This window comes from Maylandia zebra, linkage group LG16, assembly GCF_041146795.1.
Source record: "Maylandia zebra isolate NMK-2024a linkage group LG16, Mzebra_GT3a, whole genome shotgun sequence".
NCBI classification, from domain to species: Eukaryota; Metazoa; Chordata; class Actinopteri; order Cichliformes; family Cichlidae; genus Maylandia; species Maylandia zebra.
Genome location: NC_135182.1, coordinates 32,603,912 through 32,631,054, shown reverse-complemented (window position 1 = coordinate 32,631,054; position 27,143 = coordinate 32,603,912). Strand labels below are relative to the sequence as shown.

General features: G+C 39.6%; 1 protein-coding gene across 1 annotated transcript in view; it reads left to right on the top strand.

Annotated features, from left to right (window-relative positions):
• The window catches only part of tmeff2a (transmembrane protein with EGF-like and two follistatin-like domains 2a), a 133,843-nt gene that overhangs the window by 26,592 nt on the left and 80,108 nt on the right, over positions 1 to 27,143 (top strand). The window contains exon 3 of the mRNA XM_004559195.5: positions 26,255 to 26,384. Within this exon, the coding sequence (XP_004559252.2) occupies positions 26,255 to 26,384 (130 nt within the window). The remainder of the gene's footprint in view (positions 1 to 26,254; positions 26,385 to 27,143) is intronic.

Sequence of the window (27,143 nt, the reverse complement as noted above, 5' to 3'; positions counted from 1 at the left end):
CACCTTCCTCCTTCAACAGATTAACACAACACCCCATTCACTTCCACACAAATAAGCTAAAATCATGAAATCCACACATCGTCACACAGGCCCAGGTGGTACTGACAGTAGCTTTTGATGTAGACCCCATTCCATATATTTGCATTCATTTATAATCATTTTATCCAGGGCCATGTGTACCTACTGGGAGTGAGCTTTTGAATAATAGTGAGTTTATTTCCTCGAGCTGACCAGTATCACAGTTTTGTCAGTGATCTAGATTTGGCCGTTCGCTGCAGCGAGTGGACAGCAGTGTGACTTTCTTTCACATCATGGAAATCAGTTGGTGAAATTTGATGGTGGAAAAAGACTGGAGAGCTCTCATGTATATATTATGAAGTCATCACTAAAACAATGATTGGATATGATCTACCTTTTAATATAACAGATTTTAGAAATACCCATATTACAAAATCGCAGTTACATGTGTTTAAGTTACTTTCTTTAACAGTGATGAAGAATAAATTACATTAGTCTTAGCTTGAACTTTTGATTTTGGTTGAACAAGCACATCAGTTAAAGCAGCAGCATTTTTGTGGGAGGCATTCCTAAAGAAAATACAAAATACACTTTTGGTTCAAGTGGTTATACTCCATGAGGAGACATTCTGTTATTTCAGCTCAGGTTTTGAACTATTCCTGCTGCAAGTGCAACACAAAAGTGTTGAATGGAATGTTGTTGCTCTAAGCATGTTGTTCTGCTTCGAAATGCTTGAGAGTACTTCATAACGAAAAGCAACATTTTTAGATTCGTTTCTGTAAAGATTAGTTTCTGAATTATTATGTTTTAGTTGAGTAGGAGGCTTTGAGAAGCACAAGTGGAATTCCAATCTTTATATCAGAAAGGACCACTAAAAGAAGATGGTTATTTCCATCTGTAGCAATTTATATTTGGTCTTAGGGTGCTCTTCTCGGACCTTGAGCTCTCGTATACATAGAACACATAGGGCAGAGGACACATCCTACCATGTGCATAGAAAGAAAGCAGCTGGCTGTTAAGAAAACAGTAGGCGTCACTGACTTCAAATTGATTAGTCAAACAGGTTGAAAAGAGCTGCTGTTGTGGAGGTGGGTTGCAAAGTGACTTGCAGATGTGCAACAGCTGTAAGCAGGTTAAAGTAGATTTAACAGTTCACCCTATGTAAAAGTTAGCAAAAGCTGATATCAGATGCTTGACTTATTATGGTAGCAGCAGAAGTATTAGCATTGGCTGTGTCAACATGTCAGCACGGTCAACTAAGCAGGACAAAGCACCATCTGTGGAACAAATATGTCTCTTTAGTTGTTTGCGTCAATTAATTCTTCAGGTTGTTTGCTCTCATACCCAGATGTAGTGCATGTGATATATATCAATGACAGCCTAAATATGTTCCTGTTACACCGGGAAGGCAGAGAAGGAAGACACTGGACTCGGGGAGGAATTGCGCTGGGTGTCTCTCCTGAAAAACGGAGGATCTGTGTCAGCTCCTCTGTGGCTCTGGCTGGCCTGTCAGACACTATTACAGAGGAGTCTGTCTCTAGCGACTCGGCTGGGGAGACTCCACAGGGACTGGCAGGCTAGGCCCTAATCAAGAGAAGACTGCGAAGCGGTTAAAGAGCAGAAGCACAAGCCACCTCCCAGTCTTCCTGTATCTCTCTCCATCTTCCTGTTGTCACAGTAACTCCCGTCTCTGTCTCCCTCTCACTTGTCCAAACAACTTGCCCTGCCTTGTTGCCGTCCTGTGCTACTTTGTCTTTGTCTTCTCCTTCATTGTAAAGACTTGACCAGTGTGCGTAAACATTGCAAGGCATCACGGGAAAACAGTTTGTCACTTACCCAGACAGTGCTTGACACTGCTCTATCCAGGAGGTCTGTGGAATACAACACATTGTCAGGCACAGAAAAGATTTGTCACTCTGACAGCACTCCACTGGGATTCATTGTTGGTTTTTTTGCTGTTTTTTTTCCCCATTCACCTTATATGACATCCACTGTTCTAAGTGTTTGCGATCCGGCTTTGTTAAAGTTTATCTTCAGCAAAATAAAACTTTACTACACTTATGGGACACTGCCTTTGTCAGCAACTCGCCTTTTGGTTGCTGCTAACTTCCGTGGTCTCCATTCTCCCTAGGAATTTTGATATAACTGGATCTGAAATGAAGCTGAGCCCAAGCCTGTCAGTGACCATTACAGATGCAGCAGCCCACACCACACTTTGTTCTTCGTGTGTGAGCCATCGTTAGTGTTTTGGTTGTCTCTTTTTCTTGCATGGATGAAGGTCAGCCCCTTGCATGAAGCTGATAATCTGATAAATGTTTTTTAGCACAGTGATGCAGCAGAATAGATGTTGTGAATTTTGACTTTGGGACAAACCCGTGCTAATGATTTGATATTAAAGAGTAAATCATATCAGAGAAGGCCTGATATGATTCTTTCTGCAAAAACATTATAGATGAATAATTAAAATGTATGGAAAATACATTATTTCTCAGATAAAATAAATATTTGTGCTGATGTTTAAATAAAACCCAGACATATTTTATCATACATGAAGTTTCTCCTGCTATCCCCATATTGGACAATACGTAATCAATAGAACAGTGAACATGCTGAATTAACAATGTGGAACACTGATTGAGATTAAAGGGTTTATGGAAAGGTTTTGAGCAATTACTTTGTTTGATTTACAGCCAAATTGTGGATTAACCATTAGAATATGTGCAAAATGTACTTTCCGAAAAAAGCATTTAGAAACACATGTTTTTGAAGTATTTTTTTAAAAGATGACACTAAAATAAACCACAGGTAGATTATTTGAATAGTATAATGATTTCACTTGGAATTGCTTCTGCTACCCTTGAACATTTTTCTGAAAATGAAATATGAAAAATTGCTATAATTCTTAAAAACAATTCTCAGTGCTTGAATGGATGGATAGAAGCTTTACATCAGGACCTAATGAGCCACAAATGTTGCCTCTTCCTTTCCCTATTTTCACTGTACAATCTTGCAATGATTTTTTTAAATGGTCACAACAGCACATGTATTTAATTTTGTTCATGAACACACAATGTCAGGTATTTGGTTCACTCCAGTAGCTTTTAGAGTCACCTTTAGCAGAAATAACCTGAAGTAATCATTGTCTGTAAGACTTTTTCATTCTCTCACACCAGTGTGGAGGAATTTAGGTCAGCTCTGCTTTATCACGTTCTCTCAAGGTCCACCCCAGCATTTTAGTCCGGTTGAAGTCTAGACTTTGATTAAACCATTGAACCACCTCTTTCAGCTACAATGTTGTAGATCTGGGATCATTGTTTTGTTGCATTACTCAATTCTGGCCCAGCTTAAGCTGCCTGATATTTGACTAGAATGTTTTAGTATAGAGAGGAGCTTATGAAGAACTCAATAACTGCAAGGCGCCAAGGTCATGAAGTTTAACGTTTAGCATCCAAACTGAGGTCTGTAGAGTCTGAGATGTAGCTCTAGCTCTTGGTGTTTTTCAAGTTCTCTGAGCACTGCACGGTCTGGCCTTAGGGAGAATCATCAAGAATCAGTCAAGCCCATGGGAAATTAGAAAATTCAATCCATCCATTGAAAGTTCATTGCGAAAGTTGGCTTCAGAAACGTTGCAACTTCAATAATTCATTTATTATATTATAATTATTATCATATAATACACCATGAGGGGGCAATCACATTACAGACAGACAGTGCCACCCTATGCCCTCCTCAGCCACTCCCCTGTTAATGCCACAAGAAAAGGGCAATTCTAGTCCACATTTTGTGACTATTGTCCCGCCTTTAGAGATACACTGGTACAACTGAAGCTGAAACTGAAAAAGAAAAGGATAATTCTGTGTTTGGCACTAATGTGACAGGAAAAGAGACATGAGTCTCAGGAAGCAAAAGAAAAATCGAACATGGTATTTATGCATTATTATATACAGTCATTCCCCCTCTGAGCTCCCTTACTACCTCATTTCACTACAAGGTCAAATCACAAATGCTGCAGACATCAATCAACTGACGTCAAGGCAGGCTGATGGAAAGAGGGCGCGTCGCATGCGTGGCGGAATCTCGGACGAGAGCGTCTGTCTCTTGTCATAAGCCACAGGTGCTCTCTGCCATCACCACCACAGGCGCTGAGCCATCTCAGTGAGACTTGATACAGCTTTGATAAGCATAAGTAAAGATTGCACCTGGGGGTCTCAGCAACTGAAGACAAGTAGTGTGGAAGCAAATGTGGCGTTCAGTAGGGGCCGAGCAGGCAGAGGGTTTCATTAGAAGTAGAACGTGCTGGGCGGTGGCGTTTCCATCCTCTGAGGCTAGCCCTAGTTTCGTGGAGATGTTTATTATTGATAGAGGTGGATGATAGCCTTGGGATGAATTGCATAATCTAGAGCCGCCTCTAATGGATACAGGAAATGGATCAGGCTATCAGTCAGGTCCCTGTGGATGAAGGATGTGTCTGTGTTTGTATGTGTCTCTCTGTGTGCATGCACATGTGTGTATGTGTGTATTCACAGTAAGTCTGTGCAATCGTGTAGAACTGTGAACTGCAGGCGTGTGACAAATTAAAGGGGAACAAAACTGAACCTTTGAGCCCAACAGTTAGAGGATTGTGTGGCGGCGGGCAGGAAGGGGGTGTTCGCCGGCATGCTTTGGTTCCACCTGTCCTACTAGACTGAAGGGTCATTGCAAATGAATATGAAGTTATTCTGTGTGATGATTTTTATCTTTTGTTGAAACATATTTATCCTGAGTGGAGTGGTCTTTTTTAGATTGACCTCTCCTTTAGCACACGAGCAGTCATTGAATGGTTTAATGAGTATAAAAATGATATATTATTTAGTTTTTTCCTTAAATTTAAGATATATAGGTCAGACTAAAGCTGGGTGCTTAAAAATAAGTAAATATTAATAATCCCTGTGTAGAAACAGGGAACTTTTTCACATCAGACATGTTGGCTTTAGGAAAAACAATAAAGGAAAAACAAAGATAATGATCATGAGAAAACTCTGGTCAACTGCCCATAAAGTTTAAAAAATGTCATGCACCAGGCCTGGCAGATGAAAATAAGCATTAATAAAACATTAATAACGATAAAAACCTTTGAATTAGTGGTGCAAATTCGAATATTGCATGTCACATGTCTTTGCTAAGATCGTTTTTGAGATACGCTTTTAGGTACTGTTATTGTAACCATTTCTGTCTATCTAGTTATAGTAGTTATACTAGTTATAAACAGTTTATTACCATTAATCTCTGGTAACCGTAAGTGGTAATTAGTGTGCTTTTTAAACACACCAAGCAATGAAATTTAACCCATTTTCTGTTCAGAGAACCAAAGGTGTCCATGTCAGATAAACAACTTTCCAACTTGACAACTATCTGGTAAACGTCCTGTTCCAGTGAGCCAACACCCACAATATCAGGACTTTCCCCAGTGGAAAATAAAAATCATTATTGTTTTTTAGCTGCTACAAAATATCAAAATGCCACGGTTCATGAAAGGCATCTGTAGTCATCTTCATCACACCTACATCTTCAGACAAAATAAGAATTAGCTGTTTAGAATTACATTTTTAGAAAGAAAAAAAACACATTTTAAGGTTGGAATCTAAATGCACTTAATACGCGACAGATGGAACTTTAATTTAACTTTATTTTGCAAAATAGACCCAACAGTTTTTTTGAGTCAGTTGTTAAGCTGTGCTGTTGTTTGAGTCATGAAGTTTGGGTTTTGTTGTCCACAGTTAAATGACAGAAGAGCTGCTGCTATGGTGAGGCCGTCAGTGCAGGAAGGAAGAAAAGGTTCTTATTTTCTAATTAAAAGAAAAGCTGATCATTATAATGCTTCAAACTAAATTTTATAGACTGGACTGTCATGCATGCTTTCTTTGTCCAAGTGATTGCAATGAGCTTATTTTGGAAATGGAAATGAAAACCTCAGCGTTGCACATGTTAACCAGAGGACCGGGGATAACATAATAAACATTTAAAAAGGTGAAATTCTTCCGGCCTATCAGGTGCAACAACGTGAGCAGGTGAGTCAGAAAGTTGTCAACTGAGTCACCCACACAGTTGTCAGAATAGATTAAATCAGGTACAAGAAGCAAAAAAACACCTGTGTGGGTGGACTGTGGATGTATCAGATCTTTAGAGAAGGCACTCCAAATAACTGCTAATAATGATTAAATAAGGAAGAAAAAGCTCCGTTAGAAACAGAAATAACAGAGAGAGTGACCAACTGAGTGCCCAAGCATGCATATCAAATGGTTCACTGACATCTATAAGAAGTATGTGTTAAATGTCAGAACACTAATTATGTCAGTCAGGGCAGTCTTTGTGTTGTAATTAAATTTGTCCTCCCAGGAAGCATATTATTACGACACATTATTTTTCAGACGGTTTAAATAAAATCTCATGCTTGTTCTGTTGTTGAAATTCTGAAATTCTTGAAGGAAATCAGTTGAGAAACTACAACCTCAGTTCCAAAAAAAAGATAAAGCACTATGAATAAAAACAGAATGCAATGATTTGCAAATCTCATAAACCCATATTTAATTCACAAGAGAACCCATCAAAGATTAAACTGTTTCATTTTAAGAAAGAAATAAAGTCATTTTGAATTTGTTGGTAGCAACGTAGCTCAAAAAAGTTTTTTACTACTGTGTAGCATCCTCTCTACTTTCAACAACAGTCTAGAAACATCTGAGGAGATGAGCTGCTGGACTTTTGGGAGAGGAAAGTTTTTCCATTCTTGTCTTATAGAGGATTCTAGCTGCTGAACAGTCCTGGGTTTTTGTCATATTTTTAGTTTTCAGATGTTTTCAGTTGGTGAAAGGTCTGGACTGCCAAGCCAGTTCAGCACCCAGCATCTTCTCCGGTATTGTCTTATTCCTCTTTAAACCACAGGACATGTTGTCGGTGTTTTCCAAAAATAATTTTGAATTTTGATTTGTCTGAAATGTTATCCTCGTGGCCTTTCCAAAACAAAAAACACATATGGTTTCTTCTTTGCATGATAGAGCGTTAACCTGTGAACTATGTGGAAATGACCATTAGTATCCAGTATTAATTTTTCAAACTTGTCACTTGCACAAATAGACTTCTCTATAGATTATTTAAATCTTTCAATGACACATAGGACTGTAGATGATGAGATATTCTAAGTGCTTGGAAATTCAAGTTGATGGACACAGTGTTTTGTAGATTAGTGAATCTCCGCCTCTTTAAGGTGCTCTTTTTTATACCCAATGATGTTGCCAGTGAACTTTATGCATAGCAAAATGTTCTTCCACCTGTTTCCTTTTAGCATCACTCACTTTTCCACCCATTTGTAGCCCCAACCCAACTTTTTTGAGACGTGTTGTTGCCATTAAATTCAAAATAAACAAATATTTTCTTAAATGGTACATTCCAATTACCGTTTTTTTAAGGAAAATGTGTCAATTTGATGTTGTTTCTATGTTGTAGGGTTAATAGGATTTTTAAATTATCGGACTACAATATTATCATATATGAACACATAGATATTCATGATAAACTAAAATATTAATTCTGACCAGTCAAAACTCAGTGTTTAGCAAAGCTAGAGACACTACTCATGTTTAATGTCAACTTTTATTTCGATTTTATCACCCATGTAGCCTGTCTTAAGATAATCATATCATATCACATATCTGGGAATATTTATCGGAAAACAAACCAAAGCAGCAATTTTGTGGTGAGACATAACTGGCATCAGGGTGGTTTGTGAAAAACTTCTAAAAAAAAGTACCACAGCAGCCAAAAGGAAATGGAAGCATTAAAGCATCTATAAAAAATCAATAGTTACCTGCAGCAGTGCTGTTCACTCAGCATGTGGAGCTATTTTCTGCAGGGCTGTTGCACAGACTGGGACTGTCTGTACATTTTTTTTATCCTACAGAAGTGAAGCCAGCAATTAGCCACACTTTAGAGCAATGTCACATTTACCACTGAAAAGAAAATGCAGGAGAGAACATAATATCCACCCGTTTCCTTCATTACATTTTTAAACACTGCGGGTGCTTCTCATCATCCTAACATATACAGTATATCATCACTTCCTTGCATCCTCTCCTCAGTGTGCATCTGATGCAGGACACATCGGTTTTTCCTCACTTTCACTTCTCTCTGTTAGTAAATGGTAAATGGACTAGTATTTACATAGCACATTTCTTGTCTTACCGACCACTCAGTGCACTTTTACACTACAAGCCGCATTCACACTGCACTTAGAAGCTTTTATCTCTCACATACACTCACATGCCGACGAATGCAATTTGAGGTTCAGTATCTTGCCCAAGGACACTTTGACATCCAACCAGGAGATGACCTGTTCTACCTCCTGAGCCACTGCCACAGATGTTTCTTGTCTTCACAAGGTGCATTTAAGGGATTGGAACATTCTCAGTGATTCTCATTCTCAGTGGATCGGGAATAATTTCCTGGTTATGCAAGGAGAAAGGATCCAAGGAAGCATAATTTAGCAAACTGAGAAGCAAGCTGTTTCTTTAAATGAATAAAGATAACTTCAATGACCAGACCAGGCGATTCTAGTCTAGTCTATCAAAGTCCTTTCACATACTCAGTCTGACTTTGTCATCATCCTTGTATAATTGGTTTTGTTGTCCTATTCTGTTTTATTGTTTTCACCATTTCCTCCTGTTTTTAATGTTTGTAGTTACTTCCTGTTTCTATAAAACAGTAAGGAAGTATAAAACCGTTTGATGTGTATAATAGAGGCTTATGGTGACACAGATCACCACTTGTGTATCCAGTTAACTCATAGATAATATACAATGTTCAAAATGTGTGTTTTTGTTACATCTGAAACAGCATTCGTATTTTTGGTTCTGAGAATTCGTGTGGGAAAATGTAACCAAATTTCTGACAGGCAAATTCTTTTCACACTGAGGAGGTCTTAATTCCATGAACTCCAGCTTTTCTTTCAAAGACTCTTTTTCAACTCTTTCAACTCTGCTCTAATCTCATACTCTCTATCCTCAAGACTCATCCCTTACCAACTACAAGGCGAATACACAAATCTTTGCATTTCTAATGTATACTGCTTGTCTGTCTTTTACAACTTCTCTAATGCAGCTAAGCATCTACTACTACTCTTTTTTTATTTTTGTATATACTGCACATGTGTCTGTATGCTTGTTCTATCTCTACTTTCTCCTAAAAATACAGAGAGAACCATCCTCAAAACATGGATTAGGCTTAATACAAGCCTCTTACTTCCATGCAGTTATCACTCCAGGTGACCTTTGCCACCTTTTAAAAATGATGGAACAAATGGATATGCTTTAGGCATTAATGTAGCATTTTTGTACACAACTCATTTTTCTTTTGATGTCCCTACATCATCTGTTGTAATGTGTTACTGTCCAGATAGCACAGCTGGTACACTTCAGCCTTGAGGGGTAGATATTTACTGTACTATCTTCAAAACCTTCAGTCTGCCTAAAGCGCTTTTGTAGCGTGAGGTTAGCCACTGAATCTATTTTTACTGTTTATAAACTTTTTGTTGCTCATATTTCCACATCATGGGTAATTAGTACTTAGTTTGGTGTCCCAATCTTTACCACGACAAACAAAAGTTGCACCTCACCCACCATATATGGTGTACATTTATGAATCAAAAGAAAATCCAGAGCAAGTTAAAAGAAAAAAAAACTATCTGAAGCTTACTTAAATATGTCCAATATGTACTTATTGATTGACAGCATCATATGAAAACAAAATACTTGACAGTCAGCTTGGCATGTAGGCTCACAGAAATCGTACAAGCAAAACAGAGATCTCATCAAAAATAAATATTTTCCCCATCAAAATGGTCTTTACAATGATTTCATACCATGGATCTATTTTGATGTGATGCAAAATAAACAGTTCTTACAGTACAGTTTGCCTCTGGTTAAAAAAGTTCCATGCAATTACATTTTTATGAGCAATTTTAATGTTAAAAATACAAAAAGATGGGCCGAACCAATCATACAGTCACATAACCTCCTCTGTGAAAATAATCAGTGTTCTGATCTGATCGCATGTTACTTAGGGCTCGGTTAGGATTGGCCAACAAAAAAGTGTTAGGCACATTCATCGTCAGGGTTAAAGTGATAAATACTTTGTTGAACATTTGTGGTCATTTTAGAAGAAAATAACACGACTGGACCAGAGTTGTCATGACCTTCCCCATAACTCAGTTCAGCTTCATCTTCTCCGATTTGTAAAAGTCACAGTTTATGTTATTTATGTTATATGATTGCTGTGTTTTTTGAAACCGAATTCCTCGCTCATGGGCAGATGGGTGGTCCAGGAGGCGAGACTTAGTATGTGAACTGGTTTTAGACCTCTGAATGACTGCCACATCCCAGATTTACACACTTTCATTTTAGGGTAAACACAATAGCCGTTGAGTCTTATCATGCAAGTTTGAGAGGCTGTGAAGGAAACTAGAAAATGTGAGTGGATCTGAAAATCAAACAGCCTTCTTAACACAGGCTTTTACAATCTCCGAGACTCTGGTAGAGTTCACATGTCTTTGTCTACTTCTTTAGGTGTACTTCAGCGATGCACAAACAGTGTCAGATTTGCTCTCAGATCCATATGTCTATGTGTCGCTCGTCAGACAGCTTCAGATACACTCAGACATTTCAAAAGAAGTGTCTGAAGGCCATGTAATAAATTGTTGTGCAGCACCTCGACTCCCAGCTAGGATCAGTGGACTCCATGCCCTTGAAACAGTTTTCTGCTCCCCAGGAAAATGTCAAAGTTGTCATTGAAATTCATTCTATATGCCACAGATGCTGATGAAGGGAGGGAAGTGTAGCAAAGCATTTCATACCCCTGTTTTATGTTGGGGTAATGCCTGAGATGCCTGCACAGAAAGGTTCCCAAGAGTGTCCTTCCAACAAATGAAATCCCTTCTCAGCAGTTCTGAACCACTGACTCTGTATTTAGGAGGATAGTGAGTGGGCCCACATGCACTGTTGTTCTCTTGAGATGTGAGCATGTGAGTAAAAGTTAAGTTTGCCTTGGTATAGTGCTCACAGTATCGTGTAGGCTGTGGCTTTCCTCTCTGTTGCTGTTGTGCATTTGTAATTGTTTTCCACTGTTAAATTGTCCATAAAAACTTCAAATCAACTTAAATTTAAATCACATGGAATTTCTCATCATTTAAAGCAGGTCAAACCTACAGAATTGTGCAAACGTCTCGAGTCATTTCTTAGTATTGTTAATATTTTTCTTCCAAGGAGTCAGACTTTATTGTGGGTTTTTGAAAGTGGTCATGAGCAATAATTTTCCAACCTTTCTCAAGTTCTTTCAAAATGTTTCTTTGGCCATTGGTTGCTTTTTCACTTGTTTTCAGTTCAGTTGAAGGTTCGTGGTTTGATCCTTTAGTCTTTTCGTTTTGGTATCCACAGTCAAGAGATACCAAACCCCAAACTTCCCCCGAAACATCCGTGTGAGTGTTTGAATGTTTGGTTAAAACCAATTGTCTTTGAATGGGCAAAGGAGGCTTGTAGTAAGAAAGTGCTTCAAGTGCTGGAATAGTCTACAAAAGAAGACTAAGTACCAGTTCATTTATTAGCTACAATGGCAGTCAGTGGACTCAGGTGGGCTCCTTTGGGCCTTTCCACGCTGATGGTAACCGTAAACTTGACATATTCCCACTGCTCTACTTTACACTTTCTCAGCCTTTGGTGGTGCCCTGCTGACCTGGGGCCCCAACCTGTTTTACCTTGCCTGCCTCTGCAAATAATCTAGACTAATAAATAGCATATATTGCAAATAGCAAAATGATGTGATCTTGATTTGGGGCTGAACTGGCTCTTTAAATTGCATTTGTGTAGTGGTTTTGGATGAGAACGGCTGAATTAACCTGCTGTGCCCACCAGCTTTGAGTGTGACTTTGTGTTATGTAACAGAGCAGTGAAGAGGTGTTGTTAACAGGTGATTGCTTTTAGTTTTAGTATTAGCTGGCACTTCTCTTTTTTTTATGTGCTTTTAGGAGAGTCATAAAATGCAATTTTTGTTGAGAGCATCTTGGAATGCTTTACGTGGGGATTTTAATTCAGCAAGGACTTTACATGGATTTACAAGCTGTTTCAGCATGTGAGTGAATGGTCATAGTTAGGCATTAGTCATTTATGTGATACAGTGAGAGTGGGCGCATCTGTCTAAATGTAAGCTAGCAGTAAGTCCATTGGAGCTAAGGCTTTCTCAGGGAATACTGTTTGCCAGGTTTAGTGCATACACAGCAATCTCTCGCTGTGCTAGCCTGGCAGCAAATTTGCCCAACACAGCCAGTCATATCATTAGCTTATGAAATGGTCTCTGTTGATAGTAGTACAGCTGCTTTCTAAATCTCTTGCAAAGTCATAAGGGCTATGCAAATATTATCATGACAGGAGCATCTGTTTAGTGACACACTGTCATGCTTGATCAGGCCACAAAATAGAATGGATTATTTTGAATAATTATTATTACATTATTTGAATGTGTCATTATGAGTTATCCATTTCAATATTTTATATTCAAATAGTTGTGTCGTACAAAATATTTTTTAAACTAACGTTTCAGTATGTTCAAATTTGTATTTGTAGTTGTGATATTTTAACTTTTCACTTCCAACATCAAGAAAACCTGATTAGTAAAAATTTTAGACAAACACTTCTTCACATCTTTTAAGGCCTACTGCTTAGGAGCTTACTGGTAGAACGCCTGCTGGTAGCTCATAATAGGCCTTTGATGAAGAGTAAATAAGCAGGCAAATAGCAGCTCATGAGTATATCAATGGTGATTACCAACAGGGAGCCTCTGCTGGTTGACATGGTAGCTTATTCCATTGGGTCAACATATTGACTGCTAGGTATCAATGATGTTTTGTCTTTAATTACTGTCCTTTCTGTCTCTGATGTTTAATTTCCACTGGAGAAACTGCACTCAAGTTTGAAATCTAAGTTTAGATGCTGATGTCATGGAATTCAAGGTGGATGTAAGGTCTTAGTTTGTTTCCATCTGTATGTCGAACTCCACCCAAACCTCTAACACGAGGCTGTGGTTTAGCCATGAGTCTTTATGTACAGTGGCAAAATGCCAGCTCTGTGCAAGTGTTGCCAATTTTGAGGTAGCAAACTTGCAGTTATATATCTGCAAAGAAAATGCATAAACAAAAATGTAATTGAGAAATATATCAAAACAACAGCCGGGATAGAGACAGTTTTGATAAATCCAATATCTTTGGTTTTCCTGGTGATTAGATGACTAAATATAAAGTTCTAGATGCTTAAAGGATATAATGATGTTAATGATGATAATATTAATGATAATAAGAAGAATAATGATAGTGATATTAAGGGAAAAGGATGTTATTTAATTGTTGTAGATGCCCTATTGCACTGTATCTCCTACACTGTTATTGCTCCAGTCAGTGTTTTCATTAAAACTCCTTGAGTTAAAGGACTTTTTTTTTTTCAAGTTTCCTTCAGCTCAAGTGCTTAAGGCCAGCATGATCTAGATGAATGAGAACCTACACAGATATATTTTCATTCACTTAACAAAGACTCAGTGTCACCAGTGGCTGTAAGGTGCTATATTCAGAGACCAGCACATCTGTCTTTCAGCATGCCCTTTAAATTTCCAAGAAAACACACAAAGTAGTTTTTTTTTTCATTGAAATCATCCATTGTATGGTTGTCATGAAATGGAAAGTATTCAAAGAGATCAAAGCCATTTTACAAAAAGCCATTTTACAAAAAAGGAGTCAGCCTCAAGTGGCCAGTCCATGAACTGCAGTTTTTGCACTGAAGTCCTCTGGCAACCTAAGAGGTCTGACTTAATCCACATTAGGTTACCATCAGTCTCTGTGACTGCTTCATAGCTGAAAAAGAAATATTTGTCTTGAATACATGCCCCATAAGGAGTCTCACTGACAACACCCATGTTGCAATCCTTTTTTTCTGCAAATTTGTCAAAATTTAAACAACTGAAGCCTACAAAACATGAATTGGGCATTCTGAGAGCCTATAACTTGATTAATAGCATTACTTTTAAGAAAAGTATTCAGTGTAATATGTGAAATATGTACTTGATTTTTAGTAACAACCCCAACACTGATCACAACAAAGAGGGGAAATACCTCCAACATATGCAAACATTTAATCACACAGGGTGCGATCAATTTGTACGAATCTTTAATACGCGGTTTAGAGATGATGGTGATTCTTAAAGCAGAACGAATGAGAACCAATAAGGAATCTAAGTGATAAGTGATACTGATAATGGAATCCGAATCGCTAAATTCTTACCAATTCCCATCCCTACACAAAAGGAATTAAGTTGTCGATGGTAGGTCCTTAAATCCGACCGGCTTTCATTGGTATCCTGCTACAAGAATCAGAAAGTGAAAACTTGTTAGATAGATGACTTAGTGGTCTCATTCAAATCCATTCAGTTTTATTTCAGCAAATGGAATTCTCAACGGTTGCCTCGAGGCACAAGAGTGTCAGACATACATACCACTGACCCTGGAGCAGAACATTTGTACAAATTAACTCGGAGCGATTTATGTTGGGAAATCAACATGAAAAACTAAAAGAGATGTGAAAACATCAACAAAGACACAGAGTAAATGGGCTGCCCTCCTCCCACATGAGGATACCAGTCATGCTGGTATACTTATGGCTGCTGCAGAAGATGTTTGAATGCATTTAAGGAGCAATTTTGGTTCAGTGTGTTGCCTAAGGACATACTGGCATGTGCAAAAAAGGAGCTGGGGATTGAACCTTCCACTTAGAGTGGAAGGCCCTGCTAGGCCACCTGCACCTCACCATCCAATCAGATAAATGTTACCATAATGGATTGAATGTTTGCATCTATGTAGGAGGGATGGTGGTGTTTGATATTCCTGTCTTTGCTAAGAATGTTTATTTCCAAAACTATCCTTATCTTCAGGCTATTTGGAGACACAGAGGAGCTATAAAATGCTATTATTTAGTATTTAAATATTTAAGTTGTGTATTTGGGATTTGTTACACCAAATAAATGAGTGTTTTTTCATACTGGTGGGAAGCCTTCCTGCTGCTGGGGGTAGTCAAATGAAGATGATTTAGACAAACTGAGTTTGCTGGTGCAATCGTGACGACTAAAATAAGTTACTTTCTTTTGATTAGATAAAATCTGATTCATTTTTTTAATGAAGTAGTCCCACAATATTTTTGCTGATTGTGTTTAGATTAGGTTATGAACTTCTACATGTGTTCTACAGATACTGACACACTTCTTTATTCAGTTCTGGAAAGTTTTATTCCCAATTCTTCAGCCCTTATGCCGTAACAGGTGACATTTTTTAACCTATACTTGTGTTGGTGTGTCTGCATTGCTGATCATATTGGACTTGGAGCTTATGAAAATCGTGAAAAAGCAAATTTTCCTGATATGCAGAGTAAGAAATGATGGAGTCTGCACATGGACTATCAGAGCTATGAAAAAAAAAATAGAAAAAAATGGTCTATGTCCACACCGGCAGAATACTGAGGATTGTGTTAGCAAGCAAGATAGAATTGCAGACTAGATAGCTCAGTAGGTAAAGTGGTCGCCCCATGATCGGAAGGTCGGCGGTTCGAATCCACTTAACGGCTACCCTGAGGTACCCCTGAGCAAGGTACCATCCCTACACACTGCTCCCCGGGCGCCTGCTTAGTGGGCTGCCCACTGCTTCACTGAAGTGAATGGGTCAAATGCAGAGAAAAACAAGTAATTTCCCCATGGGGATCAATAAAGTATCCATTATTATTATTATTATCCTTGTGATAATCAATATACTGTGTTTACATGCTACCAAGCAGATCTATTAAAGCTATTGCAGTGTGTGTCCCTGCAATGTGTAGTTACATCTCTGGAAAGGTGCACATCAAGCTTACCAAATGTGCTTGCTGTGCATAGATTTTGCAGAATAACTCTGGTTTATAAATTTAACACATAAAAAGGGAAAAAACAAGCAAAACACTGTGAAACTTTAAGGGCTTAAATGTCTGTTTTTTTGCTGAAATTTTCTCATATTGCATTTCAGTGTGGGCTTTCTAGTCTCTTGCACTACGATTCCCCGTGACTGCAATATTTTAGTACATTTCTGGTTATGTGTTTCATAATATCATCAGAGAGAAATGTCAGTCTATTAAGTTTGTTTTAATGTTTACACACAGTACTAAGGAGTTTCACTGTGAAACACATTTAAAGCCAATAAAGAAAAGTGAGAGTTTGGCTTGTTAGAGGTTTGTCTGCTTGCTTAAATTTTCATATACATACATATATATATATGTGTGTGTATATGTATATATATATATATATATATATATATATATATATATATATATTAGGGGTGCAACGATACACAAAATTCACGGTTCGGTTCGATACTTTGGTGTCACGGTTCGATATTTTTTCGATACAAAAAAATGTTCATGCATTTTTAATTTGTCATTTATTAAAATTATAAATATATATTTTAACTCAAAAGTACAGTTTTTAAATTTAACCCTAACCCTTGTGCGTGTTTTTTATTTTGACAGCGAATGCGCACCTGCGGACCACTTATGTGCAGCCCTGGTTATTTAGCTCATCATATTGCAGCCACAGAAATTCTTTTGTCCATGAAACCATGAAGCTGCACTTTCTTTTTGCCTTATAGTCTGATTTGTCATAACTTCTCCGTTTTGTGGTAAGCTTTTCTTTGGCTGTCACTTCTTCACCCTGACCTGTCTTATTTGGCTCAGCAGAACTGAAATGCTTTTACACGCGCACTCACATAAGCTCAGCGATTCTCTGCACGATCAACCTCTCACATGTTTAAGCTGCGGGAGATTTCACTTGTCATGTTTGCATAGTAAGCTAACGATTAATAAGACGATGTCAGAGGAATTGGTGCACAAATTATCATCACTCACAGATCAGTGCTGTCGCTCTCTATACACAGTTCGCACGATTGCAAAGTGAAAGCAAAAAAACAAGCGCAAATTCAAACGCGACTTCAATATGTCACATATTGACAGTGGCTCACCGATGCCAATGACATAATTACCCAGCTACATTTCCGAAAGAATGCAAAAGCATTGACATATATTTTTCCTACAATAGCCCGACGGGCAGGGAAGAGATAGAGTTTGGTAGCCCGACTGAAAAAATCGCTAGCTCCGGGACGTCGGGCTAGCGATATTGCAAGCCCTGTATCTAATTGAGGAATCACTCATCTTTGGAAAAGAGAGTTTATTACAGAGAAATGGCTCTTTCCAAAATAAAAGCTATACTATCCGCTTCTTCTGGGCTATATTCTCAGCAGCATAAGGAGAATCATGTGCTAACAGCTGTCTAAATGACTCGGCTAAAGTTAGTAGCATGCTTGCTTTTTTTTGTCTGCTTCCACTTGTCTTTGCACTAGGATGATGTCGGCGTAAATGTGCAGTCATATTCGTTGTGTTCCCACTAGTGCTTTCAGGTTAATCTCGTTGAAATGACCTTAACGCCACAACACGGCAAATCTCCGTTAACGAGCTACCGCCGATCGCTCCGTGCATGGGGCTAGACGGCCAACACGTTAACGAGCTAACTGCGCTAACACACTAGTTCACACCAATGTAATTGAGCATTGCATGGCACATCCAACATACTGTTTTACTTTAGTCCATGACTCGCTTACCTTCAGGGTCATACGTCACATGAAAACCAAAATAATTCCAAACGCCAGATCTGAATGAGGTTCAATTTGCCTGTTGCAAGGAGAGCTTAACTTCTGTCTCGCTAGCTTGCCCTGCGCTCTTCCTTCTGACTATGCTGTCTGTGTTGAGCGCTCAGTGGATCTGCGCTCGACAGTGCAGCCTAGGCGGAGTAGTCGAACACAGATTCACTGAGCGCTCAACACAGACAGCATCGTCAGAAGGAAAATTGATAAAATAAATTACAAATGTTGTATTGTTCGATACATATACGTACCGAACCGAAAGCACTGTATCGAACAATTCAATATCGATACGAATATCGTTGCACCCCTAATATATATATATATATGTAATGAGAACATAATAGCCCTGTGATGGACCGGTGTTCTGCTCGTGGTGTACCTTACCTTTCACCTTATCACAGCTAGGATAAGCTCCAGCCTAGCAAGAGAAAAGTGTATTTCCAACATGTAAATGAGTGCATTAGTGGGAAAAATCTTTCATTTTGCCTCAACTTGGACTTCCACTAATCATCAGAATGTAACTGTGTGACCGACAAATGCGTTAGTTCGTTAGATTTGCAATGTGGGACTAATTTTTGCCCGTAATGAAGATCATTTTTCAGAATGCGGAGATAGCAGGGTTCAGGCGGAGGGGGGGCTCTGCTGGACGGATGGATGTGTCATTTGTTTTCTCACTTATTGATGCTGATATCCTGTCATGTTTGTTCTTGTTGCGTTTTGCAGAGCTCTACCCCTCAAATTGGCACGCTCCTTCCCTCTGCTACATAGTCACGCACTGATGCGTGCACCCGCCTTCACTTTGTATCTCTCCTCTCCTTTGTCTCCCACTCGCATGGTTTGCTCTCGTGTGGTTTCACTTATGCGTATCCCTCGCCACTCCCGCACACTGTCCTCCTCGTTCTTTAATTGCAGTCATTGCTATCGCCCTATCATCCACATCTCTTGCACTATTTGTCCTTTCTTTCTTCCTCCATTCTCTTCTCCACATTCACTTCCTGCTTTTTAACTCCGTATTGTGCCTGCTCCTCTCACCCCCTCCTCCTCCCACCACCACCTGTCTTTTTTCCACCCCTGTCAGCCAGCAGTTATGTCGGATGTATGGTGAAGTGAACACTGGGAGCTGTTATCGAGGCACAGGATGAATGATGATGGTTCTGCTTGTTTTGCTAGGTTGTGTGTTGTGACCTGGTAAGGAGCAGATGCTTTTTTTTTTTTAGTACAAAGTGCTCCGATAGTGGATGCATTGGTTGCTTTGCCTGTGTATGTGTGTCTGTGCAGGATCCCAGGCAGGTAGGGAGACAACAGGTCCTGGCTGCAGTCCCAAAGCTTAGCATTTCAAACTCAAATGAGGAGGGCTAAGGCTAGGCAGAACCACAGCAACCCCTGCAGGAGGTTTGTGGAAATTAGATTTACTGTGACAAAATGCAGAACGGGTGCAAATGATATGAAGTGGAAGATTAGAGACTGGTCTACATGTATGCATACATGCTGGATCACATGCTGCAAATGTAACTCTGAAGAGCTATACGTATCATCAAATGCATTTAAGTTCACCCGTGTGGTTGTCTTCCACCTTTCCTGTCAATAAGCCGTTCCCATCCCATATTCTCTCACACACGTAAACAGAACCATTAGCACCTCTTCTGTCGTGGTATTTTCTGTCAAGACGCCACACAACTGTCCGGGTTTTGTCAAAGTGGAGCCGTGGGGCAGCGTCTGCGACTTCTGCAAAACTTGAGCCAGCGGGCACATAAGGCTGCGCCATATGGCTCTGGCCACTGGCCCCCACTTCTCTGTCTGCAGAGAATTGCAGAGGATCAAATTTTCTCACCTTCTGTCTCGTTCACCCAATCTCATTAACATAATCGCATCGTTTTTCCTCCTCCACAATCTTCCCTTCAATGGTGCTGTTTTTCAAGCGCACATCGCAGACTTTTCTGACACCTTTGTCTTGTTTTTTTGGTTGCTTTTGGTTTTTTTCATTTCCATTCCGCTGACAGTAATCTTGCCTGGCATAGAGTTAAGTGCAACAGCTGACAGCTTATATTTGCAGACTGCTAACGTCACACGCTGCTTGTTATCAACACATTAAAGGATCAAAGCTGCAGGGCTCTGACAAGGGCTACAACAAGGATGCCTTTGTCTCCGATGCGGTCATGCGCTGCTTAAAGAAGTGCCGTGTGGAGAAATACGAGTCAGGAAAAAGTTTGAAACCAGTAACCTTAGCTCACTCCCTGCCTCGCTGTCACTTCAAGAGAAGTCCCAGAAGAATAAAAAGAAGTTGGCAGATGAGCGTCAACATTTCTTTTTTCCAACAAGAATAGCTGAGGAAAAGTTGAAAGATTCAACCAAGATGAAGAAGTCGAACGTTTCACATCTTTTCCCGAATGTCTTACTTTATGTTTGGCAATCTATTTCTGCTCCCTGGCTGTCTTACATATGGTCCGCCTCACCTAAAACACAAGAGATCCGATCCAACATGCTGTAAGGGACCAATAACACGCTCCTCTAAGCCAACACTTGAGTATTTTTTTGGGTGAGACTTTTAATTTGCACACAGCTGCAGCCTCCGTCTTGCATCTCCTCTTAGAGAGAGTGAGGTTTTAAATCCTCGCCCCATCCTCTCATCACTTCTCTCCTTTCCACGGGGGTGAGAGCCAAATACTGAAGAAGATCAAGAGATGGGTTGAGGGAGTTTTCACGGGAAAGAAGGCACTCTTAAAAGACGCCCGCAGGGTTCTGCCGGGCAGCTTTCCCTTCGGTTGCATCACGCCTGGCATGAAGTGAGAGTCCCCAGGTTAAGGACAACCCAAGCCAGATGGGAGAGAGTGTGAGAGTGGTGCTGCTGGTGGTGGGGGGGGTTAGGCAGAGGGGAGTGATAGTGGATGGCAAAAGCAGCGCAGGCCCTGCAGTAAGCTATTCCAAGCGCCTTTGTGGGCTTGCCATTTTTTTCATTCTCTCTCGGTCGCCTTTGAGGGGATTTTTTATCCTTCTCCTTCTCTCAGTCTGTGTCCCCATTTCTTCTCCTCTTTCTTTTTTATTTCATGATGTTCCCTTTTTTCCGTGTATGCCTCGGTTTCTTCAGGCGCTGTGGTTCTTTTTTATCGTGCCAAGTTTGTTGAGCCAGAGCCCTGTCTTTGCCTCTCCCTTTCTGGCCGTCTGCATCTCATTTCTGTATTTTTACTTTTCTTTCATTACCCCTCAGTCTCCTCCTGTCTCAGCCTCATCCATTTCCACTGACTCTTTCTCCCCGTTAGCCCAATTTCACCCATCTTTTTTGCCTATCATCTTTTCTACAGCCTCTTTCCTTCCTGCATTCCAATCCCTTTGATCAGAAGCCAGTGTGCAGCTTCACTTTCCCTACTATACTCCCCCCTTTTACTGTGTTTTGTGTGCTTTCTGCCATCTTCTTTCCCCCAGCTTGTTAAAAAGTGTTCACACTTGATCATTATCATCCTTCTGGTTTCCTGAATGGATGGTTATTTTTTGCTCTTTTCCTTGTGGGTATCAGATGGGTATGTATCAATTGTCCTTCACACTTAGTTAGCTTAATCTGAAATGCAGTTTATGCCCTCGTGCTGTTTTTCTGGTCCTTTCAGGCCTTTCACAATTAAGCCCCCTAAATAACAGACTCGCTGAATCCTTTCTGCTTTGTCCCCAAACAGCTAAACTCATACATGTGGTAAAGCGTGGGGCAGCCAAGTTTCTCTCCTGGGTGCTCTCTCTGCTCATCTTTAGCATGTTTTCAGTACAGAGGCCACTAATGTTGTTAGTCTAAAGTCTAAAAGCTTTTGAACAAGGTCACTTTTTCTGGTTCATACTGTTTTAAGAGTCGATTATGGTATTTCAAAATCAATTCACTTTGGCAGCCATTTTCAACCAACTCACATGCCTGATTAAGTGTGAACATCATCTTAGCCTGTAGCTACTAGAATGCAGGTTTGATTGGTTAATATTTGCCCGGGTGGGTCAGATGAAGCTGAAGGGCGTCAAAAATGCTAAGTTAAGTTAAAGCTCCAAACACTGCAAGGTAGAGAGAATCAGCTAAATCAGATCTCACACTCTACTTTACTCTACTCTTGTGCCAGTTTCTTAGTACAAAGTCTGCATAAAATCCATGGAGGCAATTGTCTGGGGAATTCCCAGTGAGCATAATCACCGCCCCTTACCTAAGCTAATGGGAGTTTCTCTCTAGTTGAGTACACAGGCGACATGAAGAGTGTCCTGTTGTGCGCTAAATATAATAAAGCACAAGTTCTGACAATGTTCAGACCTCGTTCTACTGATGCTGTACTAAGCAATAAAGAGGAAAATTAATCCAGTCGCATTTCCAGAAATGGCCACTTGAGGCTGGCTTCAGAAGTGAGATGCTTGTGTTAACTCACAAGTATCTCAACTTTACAGGAGAACTAAACATCATGTAACCTCATACAAAAATAATTTCATTGATCATGACAACTGATTTAAAAAACACTATAAGGTTCAGAGTTATAGTTTTCTAAAGGAATGCCTGTTTTCGATCAGTCTTTGATGCTTAACCTGCTAGCAGGGCCTTTTTATTTATATTTGTGTTGTTTTGAATCATTTCCAATGTAATGATCTGATGTATAATGACACATAATTTATTGTACTGAAAGACTATCCAAGAAGTATGCACTCAGATGATGCACACATGGTAAATGATGTGGTACTTATATGACACTTTTCTCCTCTAACTGAACATTCAGAGACATTTTAAATGCTAGTCACATTCACCCATTCACAAATATACATTTATACTATTCTCTTATTCTGCCACACTCACACAATAGTTGCATCAGCAGGAATTTGGGGTTTTCTTTCACTTCAGTATGTGGGCTGAAAGAAACCACCAAACTTCCAACTAGTAGAGTACTCTGCTCCTTGAGCCACAGTTGCCCCAATCTAGGGATGCACCTAGCTAACATAGCTAGTCAGCAGTAGCACTAGCTAGCTTTGTATCCAGGCCGAGCAATTCAATATGTAGTTTGCATGTTGTCCCAGAGTGTCTGGCTTCCTCCTGCAGTCCAAAAACATGCAAGTTAGTTAAATTGGCTGTAAATAGTTGTCGGTCTCCATGTGTTAGCCCTGCGATGGCTTGTTGACCTATCCAGGGTGGACCCTGTCTCCTGCCCTGTAACAACTGGGACAGGCACCGCCATAACCCTGATATGGAAAAGTGGAAAAATATGGCTTTTTCTCGCCTGCGGTTTGCTGTTTTCCAGATCTCGAAGACCTACTCCTTCTAAAAATTAGAATATGCAATGGAGCATATAACAAGTGTCAAAAGCTGGCAGCTTAGCACACCACGACATCTTGCTGTTGACCCCTTTTTTGTTAACCACCTGCTAAAGCGAACCACTGTAACTAGCAGCGGAAAAATATTGTGCTAATGGACAGGTGTGAAGAGGAACGAGTGAAAAAGTCAGAGCTTCAAGTGTCTTGCTTCAACCAATATTAGACTAAATGGGTTTTTTTTACTGGAAGGAAGGAAGAGGATAAAAATATTATTTTTCTCCAACACTAAGCTTTTACAAAGTTGGCTTGACATGTGACCATAAACACAGACGTACTTGAATATGTTGTTAATGCCTGTCTGCGTCTACAATATGTCCATTTGTGAAAACCATGCAGCGATCCGTGAGGGCACAGAGATGATTTAGCTATGAGAAAACAGATTTCAGAGCAATCCATTAGAGACTTAGAGTAAAAAAAAAGAAGTGGAGACAAAGAGCCGTGAGCTCCTTAGCTTCATCCCTGTGGGGAATATCCAGTGAGCCTCTTGTCCTTGCGATGTCACACCCAGCAGGAACACATTTTCACACGTTCCCCATTTTTCAGCACTTTTATATTTAATCAGGTTACGGGCTGTGACTACCGAGCAACAATTTCTCTGGACCTTCTGATAGCTGTTCCTTCTTCCCAGGGAATAGTGGGTAATATTTTTCAATTGAATAATCACGTTTGTTATTCCTACAGTGCGGCAGCAGTGAATCGATTTCAAATCAAATGCATATCTCTCCTCTACAGCCAAAAAAATGAAAACTAAGACTCGACCCTCCAGTGCCATCAGTCATCTGAAAAATCTTGACTTACTCCATAGCCAACAAACCATGTGAGGAAAATGAATGAGTAATGTTCTCATGTACCGTAGTAGCTATTTTGCTGAGTGCCCTTGAGCAAGTCACTTAACCTCCTACTGCTCCAGTGGAGCAACAAGAGGTGTGCAGCTTTTCAGAAGTCTGCAGTGTGAATATAATCTATTAACAAAATCCATGGTGCTAGTTGTTTTTAGACTTGTACTGATTTGATGTGCGCATCCGCTCATAATTAAACACAATTCAGAGGAGGACGTGCCAAGCTATTCTTTCTTTTCGCTTCTTGTTTTTTAACACCTACGCTGAACTGAAGTTTGACCGATTTTTGAATTAGTTTGTAGAATGACAATCTGCCAGATGTGCGATGTGTGATAAGATTTTAGCTCACCTACTCCTTTTCTACGCTGGTAAATTACCATTTGCATTTTTTCCTGTTGGACAAAGTGTGAACAAAGCATAATATGCTTTGATTCAAGGGCAGTTTCAGATTTTCAATAGACGATGATCATGGCAGAAAGAATACCTAATAATACAAAAGCTAGTCAACGAGACAAAGTCATTCTTAGCCTTATTTGTTACCATGTTTTGTTAATCTTGAGGTTTAATGCAGGGGTGTGAATGGGGTAGGTGCAAGGTGGTGTTGGTGGCAGCCACAGATGGCTCATTCAAATCAGAGTAAAAAGTATAAAAAGGACATTAAGGACTGTGCAGCATATTAACTTTTATATAAAAAAGCATGAGTGTGAGGATCTCAGCTGACTTTGGGGTTTGTGTTGTCTCAAAGTGAGCGAATGAAGTCACCACGGCAACAGGAAAGTGAATGACGTTACCTTTCTTTAGTCACCCGTGAAGTGAGAGCAGTTTAGTAGTTAATGAAAGGGAAGTGAGTCACAGTAAACTGGAACATGTGACTGTAGCTGTGACTAGACTGGTGCTTGTACTGTAATATCCTATAATCCGCTATAATGTGCCAGCTTTAATTTTTTCAGGTATCACAGTTAGAATCAGCACTGGTATATCTTCATCAGGCAGTCTTAAAGAACTTCAAACACCGTATGATCTCGCTAATGTGAGGCAGATATATTTAAGGTTAATTGGGGTTAATTTCCCTTAAAAAGGGTACTGCATGGTTAGGTTTCTGGTGCTTAATCGTAATTCTAGCAATGGTGAAGGAGTATAGAAATGTTACACTGAAAATGAGTTTTTTTTAGCTTTGTGAATACACTCTATCCTAAGCAGTTTAGCTGGTTAACATGCTGTACATACTATGAATTCACTCCTGCTGAGTTCTTCTGGGCAGGGTTTTTTCTTCCTTCCACCCATCTCACTTGAGTTTATCTTACGTGCATCTGACGCCGCACTTTGCTACTCGGCTTAAGCAGATGTGGACAGAAAACCAGTGTTGAGGAGCAGGGGATGTCAAGATGTTTCTGTTACTTAAACTCTTGAGGGCACTAGTTCTGTGCTGTTTGACGTTTTCTCAATTTTTTCACTTTCTTCAAGTAATAACAATGAATGCTGTTTTTTTCCAATTGAGTCACACTCTTTTAAATACGCCAGCTTCTTTCAACAACCTGGATAACCATTCATTTTTATTCATGTATCCTTACATACGTCAGAGCGTACTCCACTGTCTCTTTAACTTGACATTGGTAACAATGGCTAGTTTCTCAAGCTGGTGTGGCCAATTTGTAATCTGCTTATAATTTCGAACAGGAAGCAGAAGATTCTTATAATATTATCTGACTGTACCACGTTGGGTAAGAACAAAGTGGAGATTTGCACTGTTTTCATGGAAATCTCAATTTCATTTCTTAGCTAACAATGAACCTGCTATGGTTTGTCCTTGTAGAAGAAGCTTTCAGTATATAGGTGCGCCAAAACCCCTTAACCGAAATACTGAAGAACTTAGTGAGTTTAACAAAGGAGAACGCTGGAATTAAAGAAAAGTATTCCAACTTGATCATCAGGCTTTTTGAAGTATTGGATTTAAAAGCAGATCTTTTTTCCTGTTTGTGCTGTTCAGCAGTGGTCTGCTCAGTGCTGTTGGTCGCTCCATAAATGTGCAATGTGAGCGATGTAGGCATCAGCTGTTGCTTTAAAGTTCTGGTATTTTATTGCTCTGCCAAGCGGGTTATGTATTTGGTGGCGTTTCCATACATGTCATTCTTTTCAGTGCTGAGATTGAAGCGTATTCAAATTGGAAATTGAAGGCAGTGGCTTCCCTGCAGAATTCTGAAGGCTCAAGTGTTTACTTGAGGACACAGACTCACTATATCACTTTAGTTTAACCTTGTCTCTTTTACATGCTCCTTTTCTTACCTGTTTTCTTCTCTCCTCTCTGCAGTGCAACAATGACTATGTGCCTGTGTGTGGCTCCAACAATAAGAACTACCAGAACGAGTGCTTCCTGCGCAGGGATGCCTGCAAGCAGCAGTCTGAAGTGCTTATTGTGTCAGAAGGCGACTGTCCTGCTGGTATGTACATTTACCTTATGGTGCCTACACACAAACACACACAACAGAGGAGTTCTGATACCAGCACACTGAACACATGCGCAAGCAGCCGTGTTTGGATTTAAAATATTCAAGAGGTTACACGGCTATCTGTAAGCATGCATATGAGATTCAGCAACAGCAAATATAAAGCTGAAAATGCAATTCCACATGAATTTTAACGTTTTATATGCAGCAGCATAGATTTCATGTTTCCTTATTACTCTCATCAATATTTTAATCTGCATCCAGTAGCTGGGATGCAGTAATTACCAATGGATCTTTTATTTCAAAGGAGTTACAAAAACTGCGTAATGAAAATGTGAGAAGCGCAAAAAAATGATTTCATCACAAGCACGGCACCATCTCTCAAGAAAATGAACACAGCATTTGGCCACAAGGCCTTTTTTAAATTACAGTTTATTAAAAATTAGGTGTGTTTAACAAGAAGCAAAAGAAATCTCGACAGCTTTGACCTTTCGTTACGTAATGTTTAAATAAATGTCAAAAGCCATAGAATGCATTGGCCAAATTGTCATAGGTAGTTACTGTAATGCTGTTGCTACGAGGCATGCTCAACAAAGCAGAAAATGAAATCACTGAATCACACATCATCTTGATGGCCGTTTCCTTTTTTTAACACTTTTTTTTCTGTTAAATGTTATTAGGAGTACTTTCTGTAGCTTTAAGAGAATCATTTAATACTACGTTGAGGGACTGTAACAGTACTAAACCTATTCA